The sequence below is a fragment of the Pseudopodoces humilis genome, chromosome 5 (assembly GCF_049639895.1).
Source record: "Pseudopodoces humilis isolate 2021_Gansu_Grassland_sample_001 chromosome 5, ASM4963989v1, whole genome shotgun sequence".
Classification (NCBI taxonomy): Eukaryota; Metazoa; Chordata; class Aves; order Passeriformes; family Paridae; genus Pseudopodoces; species Pseudopodoces humilis.
In genome coordinates, this window is record NC_142204.1 from 28,894,862 (window position 1) to 28,914,294 (window position 19,433).

The 19,433-nt window shown below is 40.8% G+C and overlaps 1 protein-coding gene across 1 annotated transcript in view; it reads right to left on the reverse strand.

Moving 5' to 3' along the window:
- ELK3 (ETS transcription factor ELK3) overlaps positions 1 to 17,958 on the reverse strand; it is a 35,687-nt gene extending 17,729 nt beyond the window's left edge. Inside the window, exons 1-2 of the mRNA XM_005519443.3 lie at positions 17,523 to 17,958; positions 500 to 708 (exon numbers count right to left, since the gene is read on the reverse strand). Of these exons, the coding sequence (XP_005519500.1) occupies positions 500 to 706 (207 nt within the window). The 5' untranslated portion in view covers positions 707 to 708; positions 17,523 to 17,958. The remainder of the gene's footprint in view (positions 1 to 499; positions 709 to 17,522) is intronic.
- Positions 17,959 to 19,433: the final 1,475 nt, after the last annotated feature.

Sequence of the window (19,433 nt, forward strand, 5' to 3'; positions counted from 1 at the left end):
CGCCCTAATTGTGTAATACTGAACACAGGTATTACTCACTATATAATCTCATCTCACCCGCTTTTCTGAAAATCAAAATGAAAACGGGCCACTAAGCACTGCTATGAAGTTTTCCTTTTTAATATACAAAATCTATAACAGTCTTTGTTATTAACATTTAATCTTAAAGAATATAGGAAAAAGTAAAACCTAGTAACTTGGAATTTATATATCCATTTAAGAAGAACTCATCTGAGAAGATTTGATATCAATTAGTAAAAACTAAAATATTCATCAAAAAAGAGTGTGGAAACTCCTTGAATTTACTGGAGTCTAAAACTGAGAAATGTGAATATGCAAGATTTGTGTTCTACAATATTTGTATATTTGTGTTCTACAATCTTTTCCTTCTAGTATCTTGACTAGTTAGAGGAACTTCTGAACAGCTTCCACAGAGAGGAGAAATATTAACTGGTAGCATTTCTGTTTTCTTAGTCTGCATGAAAATAACAAAATTTACCTTGTCATAATAGTATCTGAGCGCCCGGCTCAGCTTGTCATAATTCATATTAGTTTTGTTTTTTCTCAGTCCCCACAGCTTAGCCACTTCTTCTGCCTTGAGTAGCTTGAATTCGCCATCATTAGACGTCCAGCAAATGAGGTGCTCGTGTTTCTGGTCTAGCAGCAACTGCAAAAGGAACTGCCACAGTGTGATTGCACTCTCCATACCTACAAGGGACAAAGGAGAGCAACAGTGTGAAAAACATTTGGGAGCAGGTGTTCCACCCAGCACTCTTTTCAGTAATAAGATCTGTGCAGGAGCCATCCTACGTAATTGAGAAAAGGAAGCTACCACATCATTCACAAGAAAACATCCACAAGACCTATAGGTCTTCCACTGCTTTTCCAGTATTTTTCCCACTGCTGTTCTCTGAAGGGACACATAAAATAGAGGAAGTATTTGGAAAAGCACTGTCCTCAAAGTTCACATTATACAAGGTCACCACCAGCTGGCATCTTCTATTCATTGTAAGCAAACACTCTTCAAAGGAACATGTAAGGCTGGGAGAAAAGGACTTAATATGACTATCCACTGAAATGATATTAAAAACCTGCTGTTTACTGTTAGGAGGAGTATACTGGATTTGTTTGGATATGTCACTGTGAAAAAGGCGAGGACGAGGGAAGACCAGAGCTATTGCCCTTGATTACAGGACCAGAAGCTACATCCCTTCCCTCCCTCACCACCAGAGAGCCTTTGCCTATTTTGTTTTTTCCAGGGCCTGAACTTACATTTGCTGCTTCTGCTTGCCAATTCAAATAGCTCAAAAGATATTCTTTATTTTTTAGAAAAGCTGAAAGTTCAGTACACCTAAGCACAGTAAGTGATGCTTACCCTGAACCTCTCTTTAACAGGAATCTTTTCTTTCATTATCATACATACTATTGAGAATTAGGAATATTTTTAACAGTGCCTGAGTCTCACATCTGAGGTTGTTTTGATATTTTTTTCTCTGCTAAAGGTTGTTTGAGTATAGTTTTCCTCTGCTAACTGCCTGTGCTACTGAGTCCTCCCTAGAACAAACCTTTTGTTCAGGCACTGCAATAAAAGGATAAGCTGAATGCTGGCTATATTCCAATTTAGCACAGGTATATACTTAAAACTTAAAACTTAAAAATGGGTGCATTATTGCTGCTAACAACTTATCATTTTAATGAAGATGCAGCTAAAATTGACCTTTTAAACTACCAAATCATCAAATGAGATTTTCACCCACTTTCAAAAACATTCCCAGCCTTAGCATGTTAACACTGGATCAAATAATTATTTCTTGGCCTCTTCTGATTCTTAACTTGGATATGTTATGTCACACAGATTCATTGCTGGTATTGATTGACTATGGTGCTAGTGGGGCTAATTATTACCTAACTTACCTCTGTGCAAGAAACAATGGGTATTTTTGTCTTTATCTAGGCAAGCTCACGATTTTTAATGCCCTCGTTCATTTTGTTTCCCAACACACGGTTGTTTGTGCCCCAGCAGGTGACACGCAGAGGATGCCAGGCTTGCTGCCTGCCCCTTCCCTGGATGCGCGCACCACAAGAGGGCACAAGACTTCCAGCTATCCCCGGCAGGGATCAGGCCAGCGGGAGCCTGCGGGAACAGCCGCCTCTTCAGCTCTGCCCCAGCGGGAAGGAAACCACCGTGCGCAAGGTTCACGAGCAAAAAGAAAAATAAATTGCATGAGCTTCACTAGTGTAAAGCGAGTTCATGATACTAGAGAACGCCGTCAACAGTTCTGTGGAAAAACAGAATTTGGAGCTCTGTTTTGGTCTAAATCATTTTTAAGTACGCTGGCCAAACAAGGGTTGGCAGAATCGATGATGATTTTACTATCTCTTCAAAATCTCATTTCTCTAATTAATTTAGAGTCCCTTCTGAATGACAAAGACTAAACTACTGGTGCCCAGCTGAGCGACATCATAACTACACAGCATTTTCAAAGGTCATTTGAGGCTCCTGGGACTGTTAGGGATCCTGGAAACAGAACAGCCTATATGGAAGGTTTGGCACTTTCAAACGTCTGCATTTGCTTCATTGCAATTTTAAACAAATCCTTTTTCACACAGAATAAGGCAAGAAAAAAATTCATAGCTAGGATTGAATATACCTGACAGTTACTCGCTTTACAGCCTTTAAAAATTCCTTTAAACTACACCCTCTTTGCAGATATTAGCATCTTTAACAGCTTATTTATTTATAACTTCATAGATAATAATACTTGTAAGTTTTGCAATTTACTTTGCTAAAAAGGTGTATTTATAGACAACCATATTACTTTTAAATAATCCTACTTTCTGCACATCACATACTTTGCAGCCATACCCTGCATAATTTCAACTTCCATACAACTCTTCCTAACAAGAAATCACAAACAGAATTTTTGTTGCTCTGGAAAACTGTAAGTCATGTATAAATATCTTCCTTGAAAATTGTACCAAAATGTATCCTGTTCTGCAAAGACCTCTCAGCAGCACTTCAGCTGAGGAAAATAAAGAGGGATGAGAACTATAGAAGTACCAATACAAACTTCACCGCCACATCATCACCCAAAACAAGTGTAATACCTCAGAGACACAATTCTCTCCTCCAGATCTTATGCTACAAGATCAGCAACCGTGGCTCTGAAGAGAGGTTAGGTAGAACTGAAAACAAAGCAAAGAACATTTTGCTGCAGCCTGCTCCATCCCCATTCACCTCTGCCCATGAAAACTCACAGGGTAATCTACAGCTAACTTTGTACTACCCTTTCCATTATGAACCTGTTTTCTGATACTTATCATCTGTAAAATGTAAATGGTTTTGGATTCTATTTTATCTACTGAGTGTGGCGCTCAAGGTGGCTCAGCCGTGGGCATAATGTAAAATGCATGAACAGCACAAGCCTGGGCAAGAGAATCCTAGAGGAATACTCACTCCACAAACCATATGTCCCGGTGAGCAAGGAGAGGTGACTCCCATCCGGTTATTACATAAAAGGTTATGCCACCTTTTTGGAAATGCCTCAATCATTCCAGCTGAGATCCATGGATAATCTCTGGGAGTCACTTCAGGTGCTAGAGCCAGGGCAGATGGCTGTGGTGGGATTAGATTTAGGCAGCTCCTCACAACCCTGTCTTGCCTGAACATCAACTCTCCCAAGCCTGTGGCTCTGAACAGGCTTTATAGAGGACCTGTGTACCTCAGACTTCAGCATCAATGTGCTCAGTTGGTACATGCATAAATCTTCTACTAGTATGACCCAAGTCTGCCCCTACAGAAATGAGATTAAAACAGCTCAATGCTGCATTGTGCTTCATCCCCACCATCTGCCACTGAGTTCCTGAATAAAGCTTCCCATATTGCTCGTACAGCAACTGTATGTACGATTCCTATATGAGCCAAATCATGCTAATTACATTTTCAGCTGATCATGAATTGTATGGTCCTACTCTTCTAACCACCAAACTTGAGCTGTTCAGGTCTGAGTCACACTGGATATTCACAGCTGTAACTACCTATAACAAAAGTCTTGTTCTACGTACAAATGGTGAAGTAAAATCTCAGATTTCTTGGATTGGGTAAACTGGGGTTAATCTCATTTCCATTCTTTAAAATGTGATTTGCAGGTGAATAGTTGTAGCAGGATGCTCTGCCTGGACTTCTCTCTGAGAAGGAGTTCGGAAAGCAAAGAGGTCCCTTCTGCACCTCGTGACTCAGAGGGAAGGCTTCTCTAATAAACTGTGTTTGAAGCTCCCATTCTGCCCATGCCAAATTCCCATTCTGCCCACAACAATAGTAAAAATCTAAGATTCTGCAGTGACAGGATTTTTTTTAACTGATACCAAATATTTAATTTCCAAACAGGCCAACAGAAATATTAACCTGCCTTTCTCTATGAGAAATGTTTTGGATTCCAAAAGGCACTAACTGTCCCCTTGGGAGGACAGAATGGCCACACAGGGCTTAACTTGTGCCTCATTTGAGTGGTCAAGCAAGAGAATCACAACAGATGTATTGGATTTATTAGAAGACATGTAATTCAACCAAAAATCTGGTACCTGTATTAAAAGTCATAATAAATTATGACTGTGAAGAGTTGGAGATGTTCAGAAAACATTGTATTTCATTTATGTATTTTCTAATTCTTTTGAATTTTTACTGACTCAGTGGGGATTCAGTGTCTTGCCTTACTCTGACAGAAAGGGTTGTTAGGATGTGGTCACTTCCTACAGTGACCACATTTCATTCAACTTGTTATTAATATTAAACAGTAATAATAAATATTCCTCTTACTTCTGTGCTCAGTACCAGATTTGAATGCAGGGCAATAAATAATACATGGAACCATATACTGAATTACATGGATTAGCAGAAAAAATAGTTTTAAAAAACGCCTTATATAGATAGTGACATATATCAATGGTACAGATACAAATCAGAATGAGAAACAACCTATGTTAGAAACATACATCGTATGTCATGAAAAGTCTAATCAAAATTCATACAGACAAAAGAGTCGATTTTTTAATCCATTAACTCTGACATCTGACTTTGCCATCTTACCATTTTTTAAATATTTATACAATGCATTTGACAGTCAAAAGATGCTTTCTAAGCCATGAAACAAAATTTGCTAGTTTGACCTGGCCTAGATAGCCTAGTAATTTTACTTTGTGGTCACTTCCACTACCGCTGATGCAAATAATCATGGGCATAGTTAGAAGGAATTATACTTGGAAATGCTGTGTTAGACAGCAAAATGGTATTTCAGGACTGAGTTTTCTGAAAATCCATTTCTCTGGCAGCTGTGACAGGGAACCACACTGACACCATCTGCATTAGCAATTTACATTCCTTGCAATGTGCTTTCCCCCGTACAAACCCTAGCAACTGTGTGATCAGTATGATACAACATGCCCTCCACACACCAAATTTTAAATTTCGGTCTGATGCCAGAAGGTGGCAAATCAGAGTATCTGTGCTGAAAACTCTGCTCCTATTTCAACCAAATTGAAAGACTAACAGGAATGCCTAAACTTGAAGCAGCAGCAGCAGCAGAGTCAACACCATAAGCTCTCCCTGAAGAGGATAATGGAAATGGACAGAAACATCCATAGAGAAAAAAAGTGAGACCATCTGAGAGATGATATTCCTGTAAAGGATGCACCCAAATTCCTCACTTAGGCAAGGGGCCTAAGTATGCCAAATACTCTCTCTCCCTTTAGCATATGAAGACTGGCTTCAACCAGCATGAAAAAAACACAGTGAAAACATTATGGAAGTTACACTAGAAATAGTTAAGACATAGTAATATATGTGCTCATGAGCTGCATAGGCTTTTTCTTTTAACGAGACAATACATATGAAATTCCATGTGATAAAGTGTCAGTCAGTAACGTGGCATTAAGATCCAAAAATACGTTCATTAACCTGCTGGGCAAAATAAAACAAATAAGCAAGGCATCTTAAAAAAAAAAAAAAAAGCAGGTAGAAAACCAGGAGACTCAGAGACACATCTAGCTAACTAAAACCTCAGTATTTGAAAGGTTTATGACATGAACTGTGAGATAAGCAGGATAGTATGTGAAGCATAAAGCTTTGTAGGATTCTTGCATAGGAAAACCCACATGTAAAAGGCAAAAAGCTGGAAAGCTGTTCTGTAAGCAACTCAGGACTTCTGCAGAGGTCCTTAGCTTCCACACAACTACGTTACAGCTGTAATACAGCTCTGCTCTCCCAAGTAGTCCAGGTTTTCTACTTGGATTTTTTCTCCATGTTAGCTCCCCTACAGCTTTTCTAAAACAGAGAGAAACTGCTGCTCCTGAACAATCAACATGAACAAGTTTTGAAGGCTATAACTAGGAAACCCTCCAGGCGTTAGGATCAAAACCAGTCACTTTTGCTTTGGAGGGTCTGCAAAGGAACAACATCTGGGAGCCTGAGCTATAAACCAGATCATGGGACTTGGGGCAGCAGAGAAGGGACAGCTGAGTGGGACAGACTGACTGGGGTGCCCAGAGGCTGAAAAAAAACAGCTGGTGACCAATTAAATCAAAAATACATAAAAGGTATTAGCCAGCATTATGCCATATAGGTAGTCACAGAGAGATGGTGATCAGACATGTACATGAGAAGGATTAAGAGGCTGAGTCAGGGCAGGGAAATTAATTTCCCTTAGCATATGAAGAAACTGCTGATTCCTTCTGTACCCAAAGCAGCTGCAAAAGATCCAGCTCCTTTTGTATGCCCCATCACAGCAGGCACACACCTCTACTTACATTTCCCTTACAGGCACATGTGTGCTTTTGCAAGCACACAGCATTTCTCAGTTACAGATGCCTTTCTTACCATTTCAACTACTCTGGAAAACATGTGTACATCTTTTTTGTACATCCATTTTCTGCTTTTGTATCCTAATTCTGTCCAGCACATTTCTCTGAGCAGCGTGACGTGGGGCATTGTTAGTTTCTCATTCACGTTAGCATTTGGCTTCCTTTATTTCTGCAGGTTGCAGCCAGGAAACTGGAAAATGGGCCACAGGAAACCTGGCCTCCTACATCTGTCCCAGTTTGTAATAGCAGCTCTGGTTTTATTTTTCTAAGTGTCTCAGGTTCATTTTAACCCTTGAGATGACTGCTGCAATACCATGTGTAAGAATGTGACTTTTGCTACTATTTTTTAACCACCATTTCTCAATACTAGAAATGGAGATTTTTACTTAACTAAATTAAAGTCTACTAATAGTTAGAAAATAAACAGTTACATGTGGTTTATTTTTTAAACTCTAGCTGAAAATTACCAAAACATTTATATCAAAGAGTATATCTAGAGAAAAATATGGAGTAAGGCTGTGTCTATATACATCCGAAACACAATTCTAAAGTGAATGCCCATATGAAAAGTTGAAGAGCTTATAAATCCTCTAGGACAATTTTTCTATTTTACATTTTAGTTTCTGTAAAAAAATTAAAGTACACTTGTTTTCCATTTAATTACAGAAGCAAGAGTGTCAATCAACAAAAGGAACTTTCCTAAAATAATTAAAAAATTAGTCAGCCATAACATTTTTCACTGAAAATTCATCAGTATAACTATGACTGTATCATGAGACATGTTAAGGACAATTGCCAAATCTGCCCAAATCTTTGCTCATAACTATTTGAAAGAAAAAGCTGAGTCAGTCCTAACACTTTATTTCTCAACAGAGATGGTTCAAGGGTGATAAATAGGATGTGGTTGGTGAGGAGTTAGTGACTCTGCCATAAAAGAGAAAAACCAAATATCAATTTGTTTACTCAGAAAGTTTTCAAATATTCATCAAAGAAGATCTTACTGCTAATTTAATTGGGCTTGAAAAAATAAGCTCTCAGCTAAGTGTGTAAATATACGCGGTTTCATTTGCTGCAGAACTTTCTCTATTTAAGGTAATAAATCAAACTAGTGGTGCAATCCATACCCAGGACACTTTAGGGAACCAATTTTGTGTATGATCCAGAATGCTGGTAATTTTTCCACATCCAGCAACCAGGACATTTCCTGTCAGAGCATCCTCCGAGTGCTTCTATTGTGTTGAAACTGCAAAAACTTTCTAAATCAGGACTTCCTCCTATTATATTTTAGAGGCGTCTTTCTGGGAAATGCAGATTCAAGTGAAAAAAAAAAAACAAAACCTGAATTCCTGCAGCACCACCCAGTGGAAACATTAGAGAAAACCACAGGGGTACCCCAGCGCACAAATTCCCATTTACTGCAAAACTACAGTAATATTGCCACACAAACACAGACTGGTCGAAGGATGTTCCAAAAAAACAAAGAGGGTTTGGCTGGATGATCTACTTAACAGAGTCATAGAAGGTATCACTACTCCACTACTCTGGCATAACAGTCATCTTTTTACTTTAAATTCTAATTTAGAAGATTATTTACAGTAAAAATTTGCAAGGTCTCCTTCTCAAACAAAAATACTCACTGTTACAGCCCAGCACATTTAAAAAAAATAAACAGACTCCTGTGGTTAAGAGCAACACAAAAGAGACAGCAGCAAGGGCTCACAAAATATTGAGGGATAACATCAAGTTCCACTGCAGAGAAGAAAGCACTCACACATATGTCCAGTAATGTTTCAAGTAGGTACATTTGGTAATACAGTGTTTGCCGTTCTTAATTTTTATACCTAAGTCAAAGAAAAGCAGAGGCGGATGTCCAGAGGAAGAAAGTTTTGCAATCTCCAAACTAATAAAACAAAGGACTGGTTGCCTGCCAAGCAGAGGTGTGATGACACCGCCTCTACAACAGGAGTGTTTTCACATTTTCTATAAGGATACAGTTCAAGAAACAGTTTTAATCCCACTGGAGTAAAAGCCCTTAGCAGGAGGGAAAACGGCTAGTTACTTCCCTGTGAAGGCTTAAAAAATAACCTGCTCAATTACTTCCAAAGCTAGCCGTATACAAAAGTACATAAATCTGTAATGGCTCCAACCCTTCACCTTGGGACAGACATAAAATGAGCACAGACTCCTCACACTGCTTTCTGTCTGCTCATGTGGTGCACATCTGTGGCATGCTGGCAACACTCTCTGCTGCAATGTGAGGGACTCCTGCTTTCAAACCAGTCCTGTATGTTTATTTTTCCCATATGACTTCCTCTTATATTTTTGTCAGCATCAGTAGGACACAGATCATGATTACTTGACCATCCCATATACAATTTCTGATGTTTCCAGAGCTGAAGACGGCAGAGGTTCCAACCTCCAGGAACAGTGGCTATTCTGAAAGTTTAATACATCAAGAGATGATTACTCCCAAATGTAAATGTTTTATCTGTACTCCTTTCTTTAAATGAAGTATTAAAATTTTCAATTTTGCAACAACAGACTAAATGCTTTGTAACTTGTGCAGTGGCTCTAATATGTAAAATTGTGTACTATTACTATCTGCTGTCTCAAATACCTCTTTAATACATTTCATATTCACATGTTCAAACTAATCTTCCTCTCGCCACTAATTTTTCCTAGACTAAAACTCAAGCAGGTCTTTTTCATACTGTGAGCAGAGAGGAGCCTGGCAAAAAGGACAGGAAACAGTCCTTGGAGTTCTCTTACGGAAAACCAAGGTGGCTGGCAATTTTCATGAAACCTGAAGCACAGCAAGATCACCACAGCTTAGTCTGGTAGACAGACTTGCCTTACCATGCAAACTGGATTTTCAGAATTTGCTGGATTACCAGAATGGGCCATTGAACTATTAAATAACATTCAAGCTTACCTGCATATTGTCATGTTGCAATGGGAGTCAGCTATAGCATTATACCAAAAAGAGTGCAACACAATTCAGCAGATGGTAACCTACAAATATGGAATCATTTTACCTGGACAGTTTCTTCCCAAAACATTAGCTCTAGTGCAGTAGTTTGTGAAGCACAAGCCAGAGTGCTTAGCCATAAAAAATGAGCAACGAGTCACAGCACTAAGTCAATTTTTATTATTTAAATAATAAAATATTATGTATTATAATATTTGTTGTTTTGTTTATTTTTATTATTTTTATATTTTATTACTAGTCTATTTTTATTATCTCATAGTAAAAATATAAATTAAATCCCAAAAATCTACTATTCTTCTCAGTTCTAATCAAAGTTCTGATATGTATGTTTATCATGCACTAAGCTAAAGCAAAACCCAACTAAAATATTTTAATCTTCTGAAATTATTCACATGCCTACTACTATGCAGGTTATACCTACATGTTTCACCTAACTTCATTCATTAAACACCCAAATACCCCACAGAATGTATCACAGAATACATGAGATCTCAGGAGAAGATACAGGAGAAGATCTGGTTGTCACTCCTCTGTCCTATGTGCTTAAGCTAATTCCCACAGCTGCTGCAAACTATGAATGAGAGGCAAATGAGACACTACTTCAATGATTACAGCAAATTTTGCTGTATACAGAGGGCTCAGATTGCTCATGTTTAGAAGTGACATCAATACACCAACTGGTTTGTCAATGTCTCTGCTGCTCAGGATACGTAACAGCCACGGTTTTGACTTGTATCCTGAATTCTGTATAAAATTGCATATTTAAATAAAATGCAAAGACTCTATTACCTCTCCTCAAGTTGGATGAGACTGCACAGTCATCATTATTGTGCCCTGCTCCCAAGGAATCAAAGTGTTCTGCTCTGTAAGGGTTTTTATCGCAGAGCTTCAGCACTGAAGTGGCAGTACTGCAGGAGTGTTGCAGCCATACTTTCTATTCCAGCCCTATACCACACTCACAGTTTGCTAAACTGACCACACACGCCACTTGCTCTGAGTCTGCTCTGAGTCACCAGACTTCACAGAGGTCTATATCCAGAATCTAAACCCACAGTCCCATCTCAGCTATGTTAGTGTAGCATGGAAGAAATTCTCTGAAGGTACTCAACTTTCTCCAGATTTCACTAACTGAGCTGCAAAAGGAATTTGTTCTTATTTTTTAAATGCTTTTTAAAGATTGTTTCTTCACATGAATTACTGTTAATTGCTGGGGAGAGATAATGGTGGTACTTCAGTCTATAAAATTTTTGTTTGTGCTGTATTGTGACTTGATACAGCAAAGGCCACTCAACACTACCACAATATAAACATTTAAAAACAATAACAGACATTAGCATCCTTCTCAGAAAGCCTAAACTGAAACACATCTCATCAATTTCCATTAAAAAAAAACAACAAAAAAGAAGAAATGTACAGAGACATAGTAAAGAGGTGCTGTCACCACATTAGAGGCAAATGGATGTGGAATAGAAATCTGTTTTCCAGATGAACTATCAGCTGTGTTGCAAAATAAGGATGGGAAACTTATAGGAGGACATTTGATTAAAAACATTGAGATCCTTTAGATGAAGGATATAATCCAAGTCTACTCTTTTGTGTACAACTGCAAAAGCATGTTTTACACAAACATTTTTGTTTGTTCACTAATGTTTTCAGAAAAAGACCCATTGTGTAAAATTGTATTAATGGGACTTAGGACTTAATACTTAGATCCTAGAAAGCTTTTACAAATTTTGCATGATTGGTAATAATCATAAAAATTACATTTTATTCATTACATCATTTAATAACAGTGAAAAATAAAAGACAATTTTTAAGACATGAGTTTTCCCCTCATAGTACTTCAAATGATCTTCAAGTTAGGAGCCACAAGATAAGAAAAGCATATACTCTAAAGCTCAAAAAACTAAGACAGGATTGCTTGCATAAGAGCCAAAACACATTAACGTGTAGTAAACTGGTATTTGCAAAGATCATCCAAGTTATATTCTGAATCTTCAAATCTTGGGTAGTAAATTGGAAAGGAGAGACACAGATGTGACCCTCTGAAATGGGTCTGGGGGAAGCCATGGGATGGGCAGTATCATTCACATACTCAGTACATCCTGACACTGGAAAATTTAGAGCTATGGAAGACTAGGAGGTCCCTTCACAGAGCAAGCAAGAGCCACTGCAGTGCCTTAGTTACACTTAACATGCAGCTAGCCTCAGTGCATTAACAGAAGTGCTGACACACTCAAAAGTAAATACATGCCTAAGTGCTTTAAAAGATCAAAACAAAGTAAGTATGTGGCTTCCTACAGAGACTCTTGTCCTGAAGATCCTGAGCTGTCTGTATCTAACTGCTCAGATGTAGCCAGATCACATGCTGTAGTCTTTAAAAACCTTTCTTTACACAGTTGATTGATACTTATATTGAAAGTCCATAGGTGTCATGTCTATAACTGTCCTCATACAGTTGAACAGTTTTCAACACTTGGCCATGCATGCGAGGGTCAGTGGACCTTCCTCCTGGCAGTGAGGCAGAAGCACTGCAGCACCCCCACTGTGGGCACAACTGCTCAGGAATAATTATGGATCCACAAATACAAGAAGGACAAACCCCACTGCTGCAGGCAATCACAGCAATGCTACTTGAGCAAGCAGCCCAAAATCAGACATGATATTGAGAACTCCATAATGGTAAAAAAACCCTATCACTTTCAGCTGAGTCATACCTGCCTAGGACATGGCAAAATTTGCCTCCTATATTCTTAGCTGCAATATAACTTTAAAATATTATTTAAATATTTAATTGTCTGGTATAATATGAGGTGTTGCCCAGGAATTGCACCTATGGAGCAGATCAACAGCTCCAGGATACATTTTGGTAGTGCAAAGAAACTACCACAGTATTCATAAAAAATAAAAATGCAGAACTGACTACAAAGTTATTAACTGGCATTGAATTAGCTGGCAAGTAGTGCCTTTGTGATATTTTTGTATCAATACTCATTGGCAGGTGTTTTCTTTAGCTCTTGCTTTTAGAAAAGCAGCAAGTCCCCTTCAAAGAGCTTTTGAATTAAAATCCACTCTTAACAACAACCCCTTAAGAACCTGAAATCTGATACAATTACTGGCACATAAAATCACAATGCATTGGAGAAAGTTTTAAGGACAAAGATGAATTTCTTTCCGTGAAGTTCACAAATGAGAGGCTTCATCTGCTTTGTTTCCATCCATGCAGCCTTGTCTTTTGAGGTGCAGTGAGGTGGACTTCTGTGCCTACACCTTGACATTCTCCTCAAAATCATGACTAAATCTTTAATCATTCATTATTCAACAAAATACTCCAACATGAGAACAGACATATTCTGTCTTTCAAGAGCTCTCAACAGCCTCCAGAATACTCATTGATTCATTTAACAAGCCACAGATGAAGTAAACATCTGTCTAATGATTCAGGACGATGAGATTCCCTATTGTGGGAAACACGGAGGAGAAATCCACGGTGAATCAATCCAAGGATACACGGCACAATACGACTTTCACAGCGACAGCCTGTGGCATGAGCCATTGGGTGTGGTTACCAAGCACAGACAGCAGCTCAAAACCAACAGTGCTCTTTGAAACTGGCCCAGGATAACTGTCCTATAATCAGTGTCAGCTCCAAAATGGATTCCAGCAGCAGCATCCAGGCTTGCCGTGCACTGGAGCCACCACCACCAGAAGAAAGCCACGGACTGACAAATCACCTTGTTGCACAAAGGAGTCCAACCCACCATATCTTTATGGGAAGTACTAGCTAATTTATCAGTTCTTTACTATCTTAGGTTATTGCTGCATTATGGCAGAGAACCACTCATAAAGATAATGGTAACTGCATGAACTTACAAATTTTATATGATGTCACCAAAACACACTAGTTAAAATCCTTTCTTATAAATACATGCATCACAAGTAACTATGTGTTGGTGCTCCCAGCCTTATCCCACACTCCCTCTGGTAGCCAAATGTCTGTTTATTTTGGTACCTATTTCTTTCTTCTGAAACAACATGTTGTCATGTGATTGCATTCCCAAGGCCAAGATTTGTATTTTCTCTGCAGCTCTTGGACCTTCATGTCCGTCATGTGTATAGCTACCTTCCTACACGTAAACATATGAGCCTCAAGCTAGCAACAAGCTCCATGCACCTTGGTGAACCTGAAAATTGACTCTCATTCTGTGGTAAGTCTTTCAGAACCAGATTTTGATCACTATTTTGTTTGCTTGACCAATAATAGGTGCCCCTAAGAATAACTCTGTCATAAGAATACCTCCATCCCAAGAAGGGCATTACAACAAGAAGGCAAAGTTGACATAATTGGATTTTCCGCACAGCAGAGGGGAAATACTTCAGTCTTTGGAGTGATGTACTTGATTTCTTTCCATGGCTTAAGTTTAATGAAATAACATTAAGTAACAGGAGCAAAGAACCACTTTCAGTAAGCAGAACCGCTAATGAATAAAACAAAATACACTTTTGTTTCTACATATAAAAGTGTCCATGTGCGAGGTGTTATAAACAGTTACAAGAAAGGCTGTAGCTTAGTTTCTCCCCTGAGACTGAGCTGCTTATTTCAGCTGTTGCATCTAGGTGGAGTTGGTGATAACAGAAAGGATATAAGCCTTTGGATTTTTTCTTTTTAGGAACAACTCACAGAGTTGATTTGGAAAAATCAAGATGTAAGCAATGGTTGTAACACTTAGCAGACAATATATACACCTAGCACATTTTTAGACAGGTAAATAATAAAATTATGTTTACAATGAAAGCACCTTTAACACTTTTTTATTATTTGAGTGGAAACTATCATGCATCACATGATAGCTGGATTTTTTTTCTATTCCAGACAGAACTGTTGTATTTTGAACACATCTATGGATTACTTCTCATTCAATCTTTCAAATTTACAGAACACACAACACAAAGTACAAGAGCACTACATCTGTTTTCCTGAGGACATCGAGATGTTTTACACTTACCTAGAACGAACACAACATACAAAATTTATGTAGTGTGGATAGACTACATACATATACATACATATATATATATATATATATGTATGTATGTATGAATGAACATGTGTGCTTCATCCACTCTGATTCAGTAGACAGAACACTGAAATTCCAGCAATATTTAATGCAATAAATGAACAATTTAATGTCCATATTTCAGAGAGTGATAGTAAGAGCCAGGAAACACTCCTCAGTAAGTTTTGGTGTTGTACACTACACTAACTGCTCCGTAACACACTCAGCAGGTTTTTGAACACTATGTCCAGCATTGCACTTCTTTCTCTAAAACTGAGAATTTTACAAAAGAAATAAACCTCCAAAACTGAAAAATAATCCCTGGCTTCCTGATGGCTGCATTTGATTGAGACAGAGATTAGGCATTGTCTGGTTTGTACACTGTTCCAAAAATTCTTCACTGCCCAGCTAGAAAATCGAGAGACATCTGTGTCTGGAGATTGTGTCACTAATCCACTAATACAAGTCCTCTGTGAAGTAATGTTAATGAAGAACTTTTCTGTGCCACTTGGACACAGAACGTGCAGGAAACACTCCAGATCCTCAGAGGTAAACATGTGGTATACTGCAAGCAGTATTTTTTTGCATAATATTTGCAAATTTGTTTAATGCTATCACATGATAATTCAAGTAAGTAGCTAAGTGTTACCTCCTAGTGCATAACATTTTATTTGCATTTATTGACATTTCCTTTAGCTAAAATCCACTTGCAAGCAAGAATTTTCTTTGTTTGCTCCGGAATTTTTCCCTTTTTTCCGCAAAAAGTTGTTACTTCTAATTTAAAGATTGGTGGGGCATGGCAAAAATCTTTGTGATTCTGAACACAGACTTCTTTCATGACCATTATGAAAGCAAATCACCACAAAGTAATTACACAAACCACTAAATCAAAACTGGTATGTACAAAATCACTTGAAAACTACATACGTAAAAGCACCAGTACAGGAAGGCCGTGTGGGCGAATATATTTTTCAAATATGGCCATCACCTCAGTATCTTGGCTCAAAAGTCTTTTAACTTCGCAATTACATGCAATTGTCAGGCATGCATAGAACATGTTTATCATAACACAGATGTCTTGCTGCCCCATTTATACGCTTCACCCTATGGAAATATTTATGCATAAATTAATCTGAAATAATTGAAAAGTCTGTATAAGCAAAATACGAGATGAATCACGACTTTCAGCTTGAAAGAAAATGTAACGATTGACTTTTGGAGTCCTCATTGACCTAAAAGATGCTACATTATACAAAATTGGCATAGCGCTGCACTACTAAGAAAATAAAGATGTAACTTGTCTCCCTTTCAACTGTAACGTTAGAAAGGCTGACAGGGCTCCACAAAACCCTCCTGTGTTAGGGAACGGAAACTCCTAATGAGATTAGTTGGTGTGTGTGCAGACATTACTTAGCCATGACTAAATGGGCTCTCTTCCTGCAGCCAGTGGAAAATTCAGGGAACTTTTTCCCCCTGCAGCATCAGAGTCCCTCTAACCTTCACCAAAGCCAGATCCAACAACAACTCTACACTTTCTTTCCCTTTCTGCCTCTCTCTTTTTTTTCCCCCTTCCTTTACAAACATTTTTTGTGTTTTTCTTTTTTTCAGTTAGTGGTGGAAACTATCCACGTCGGCCAAGCGGGTCTGGGGGCAGGGGGTGGCTAAGAAAAGCGGGTGGGGGGATGTCCGGGGAGAAGGCAGAAGACTACAAAGGAAACTGTAAAAAGGAGCAAATACATAAACCTGAGAGGGAGAAAACCACAGAGTTTCTTTGTGAGCTGCAGTGACTCATTTTCAAGATGTTGTCTGCTGCCAGTTTCAAACCGGAAGCGCATGGCAATTAGTCTTGCTGTTTCCAGACAAGCCAGAAACTCTCCCGACACTTTTTTTTTCCCCCCCTTTTTTAAAGCCCCTTCTGCAGTTTCTGCAGGAGCCTTCCCTTCCCTCCCCCCGCGCCCTCCTCGGCCTCGCAGCGCCGCCGGGGACCCCGCGGCGCCCCCGCCGCCCTGAGGGGCACCGGCCGGCCCCCGCCGCCCCGAACGCCCAACACGGGATGCCGCTGGGAGGGGGCAGCCCCACGGCACCGCCACCGGCACCGCCGGGGAGGGGGACACGATACGCCCCGGCAACACCAAGGGGCTGCGGGCAGAGCGGGGTTCCCCGCGACCCCCGGCCCTGCCCCTCCTCACGCCCCGGCTCCTTCTCCCGCATCGCCCCCCACACTCACACACACGGCCCGTCCCCTCACCTGCACCCGCAGCTCCCGGCGGGCGGCAGGGCCCCCGGGGAAAACCCTCCACCGGGGCGGGGGGGCCCCTGCGGCGGCGGGAGCCTCCTCGGACATCCCGCCCCCCCGACCGCCGCCCCCCGCCTCGTTACCGCCGCGCTGCCCCGGCCCGAGCCCCGGGCAGGACCCCTGGGCTCCCCGGCCCCGCGCGGGGCTCCGAGCCCCCTCCCCGCCGTGCCCGGCAGCCTCACCTCCCTCCCGCCAGCTGTCCCCGCTGCCAGCCCAGCAGCGAGCGGAGCGCGGCCCCACAGCAGCCGCCGGCCTCCCCTTCTCTGCCCGCAGCCCCCCGAAAGTTCGCGGGAGCCGGGGCGGGCGCAGCAGCACTTGTACCTACCCAGCGGCTGAGGGACTTTTCCTCTCTCTCCTGGTAGTCTAGAGGGAGCTGAGTAAAATTCCCTGGTTCTCCATGCTGACAGTCCTCTGCAGGCTCTCTGTTGCTCTAGTAATGAGATCCTGATTTTGTTTTCCCTTTTTCCTTTTTTTTTTTTTTTTTTTTCCCCTCGGGCCGGTGTGTGTGTGTGTGTGTGTGTGTGTGTGTGTGTGTGTGTGAGCGCCTGCCCGTGAGAGGGAGCGAGCAGGAAGCCGGGGCAGTCAGACAGCGGCCCGGCTCACTTCCTCTCCCGCACTATTCCCCGGGCGGTTTGCAGTCTGTGTAAACAGCCTTTTCCTCCCCGCGCCCCTCGCTCTGGCCGCCGATGTGCAGCATGGCTGGAACACAAGACACACGCATAGTACAGCGGGCAGCGCTGACTCCGCCGGCTCACCGGGAGCTCCCCGGCTCCCCCGACCGCCACCCCTTCCTGTGCTACACCCCCAGGGAGGAGCTTCCCGCCGGCCGCCCCCGCTGCTTGGGCCAAAATATATCCGCTTTTCCCCGGGGGACACCGGAGGGATGCTTATGAGCCCCTTACGGGCGGTGCTTCTCCATCCCGGAGGATGGTGACGGGCTTTGGCCCCTGTAGAGACGGCCGCCTTTGTCCCACCGTGCTGGGGCTGAGGTCACCGTGGAAGGGAGCGCTGGGTACCTGTGGCTGGGGTCACTGGGGGCTGAGGAGCTGGTGGGATGCAGTAGCGCACTGGACGCTCGCTGGCCACCTTCCCAAGCACAACCTCACAGGGACAGCAAAGTCCAAAAGCGGTGCAACACAGTACAACAACTTAAATCGAGGGAAATAACATGTTAAAAATCAAGGAGAACTCAAATCATGGAATCATGGAATAACAGTTTGATTTGGTTTGGAGAGGACTTTTAATGGTTGTCCTGTCCAAATCCCTTGCAATGAGCAGGGAAGCCATCAACTTGATCAGGTTGTTCAGAGCTATTACTCCAACATGACCTTGAAAGTTTCCAGGAATGGAGCACCTCCACATCTCTGGACAACCTGTGCCAGTGCCTTACTACTGTTACTGTAAAAAAATGTCTTCCTTATCCCCAGTCTGAACCTATCCTCTTTTAGTTTAAATTTTTTACCCCTTTTCCTATTGCAAATCATCAAATACAAGCTGGATCTTGCAGCTCTCAAGAGTCAGATCAGTGGTAGTTAGCTATTTGAGGTTTAGGTTTTGACCTTCAAGATGTAGACCTGAGATCTAAACTGTTAGTCTGGGTTTTTTAAAAGGGACACGTTTCCAGTATTGGGAGTTTACACAGATTTCGTCTCTCTTGTGTCTTGTATACCAGCATTTCTAACTTTATTTGGGAATTTTCAGAGAGTAACATTATCTTCTGTCTGCCTAGAATATCAATGATGTTCAAGGCATAATACTTCAAAACCAATACTGCTATTTCTTTTAATAGTAATGAGATTTATCATTCCAGCACTCTAACTGCTGTTCAGAATGTTTTTGATGAGCACCGACATAGAAGCCACAATTATTTTTTATGGCTCTATTGGTTTGTTGCTTGCAATGCTATTGGGAACAAAAGTATATTTGGATGGAGTTAAAGAGATTGTCACAGATGGCCACGAAGCATCAGTCAATAGCATCTGAACAGAGGTATAGGATCAAATTCAGTCTCTTGAGGAAGTCCATCAGGTTTCTTCCTTCTTATCTTCTAACATGCCATAGAGGAGCAAGAATAACTTGGTACCAGCACACCAAATAATGAAACTTTGTTATTTTTCTTAAATAATTCCTTTTTAGAAGTCATTCTGAATTTCAGAATAGAGATATGAGGTCTGATAAATCCTCATATTGTATTTCCCAAATAAAGAAGCACTAAAATATTTAATTTCAGATAGTA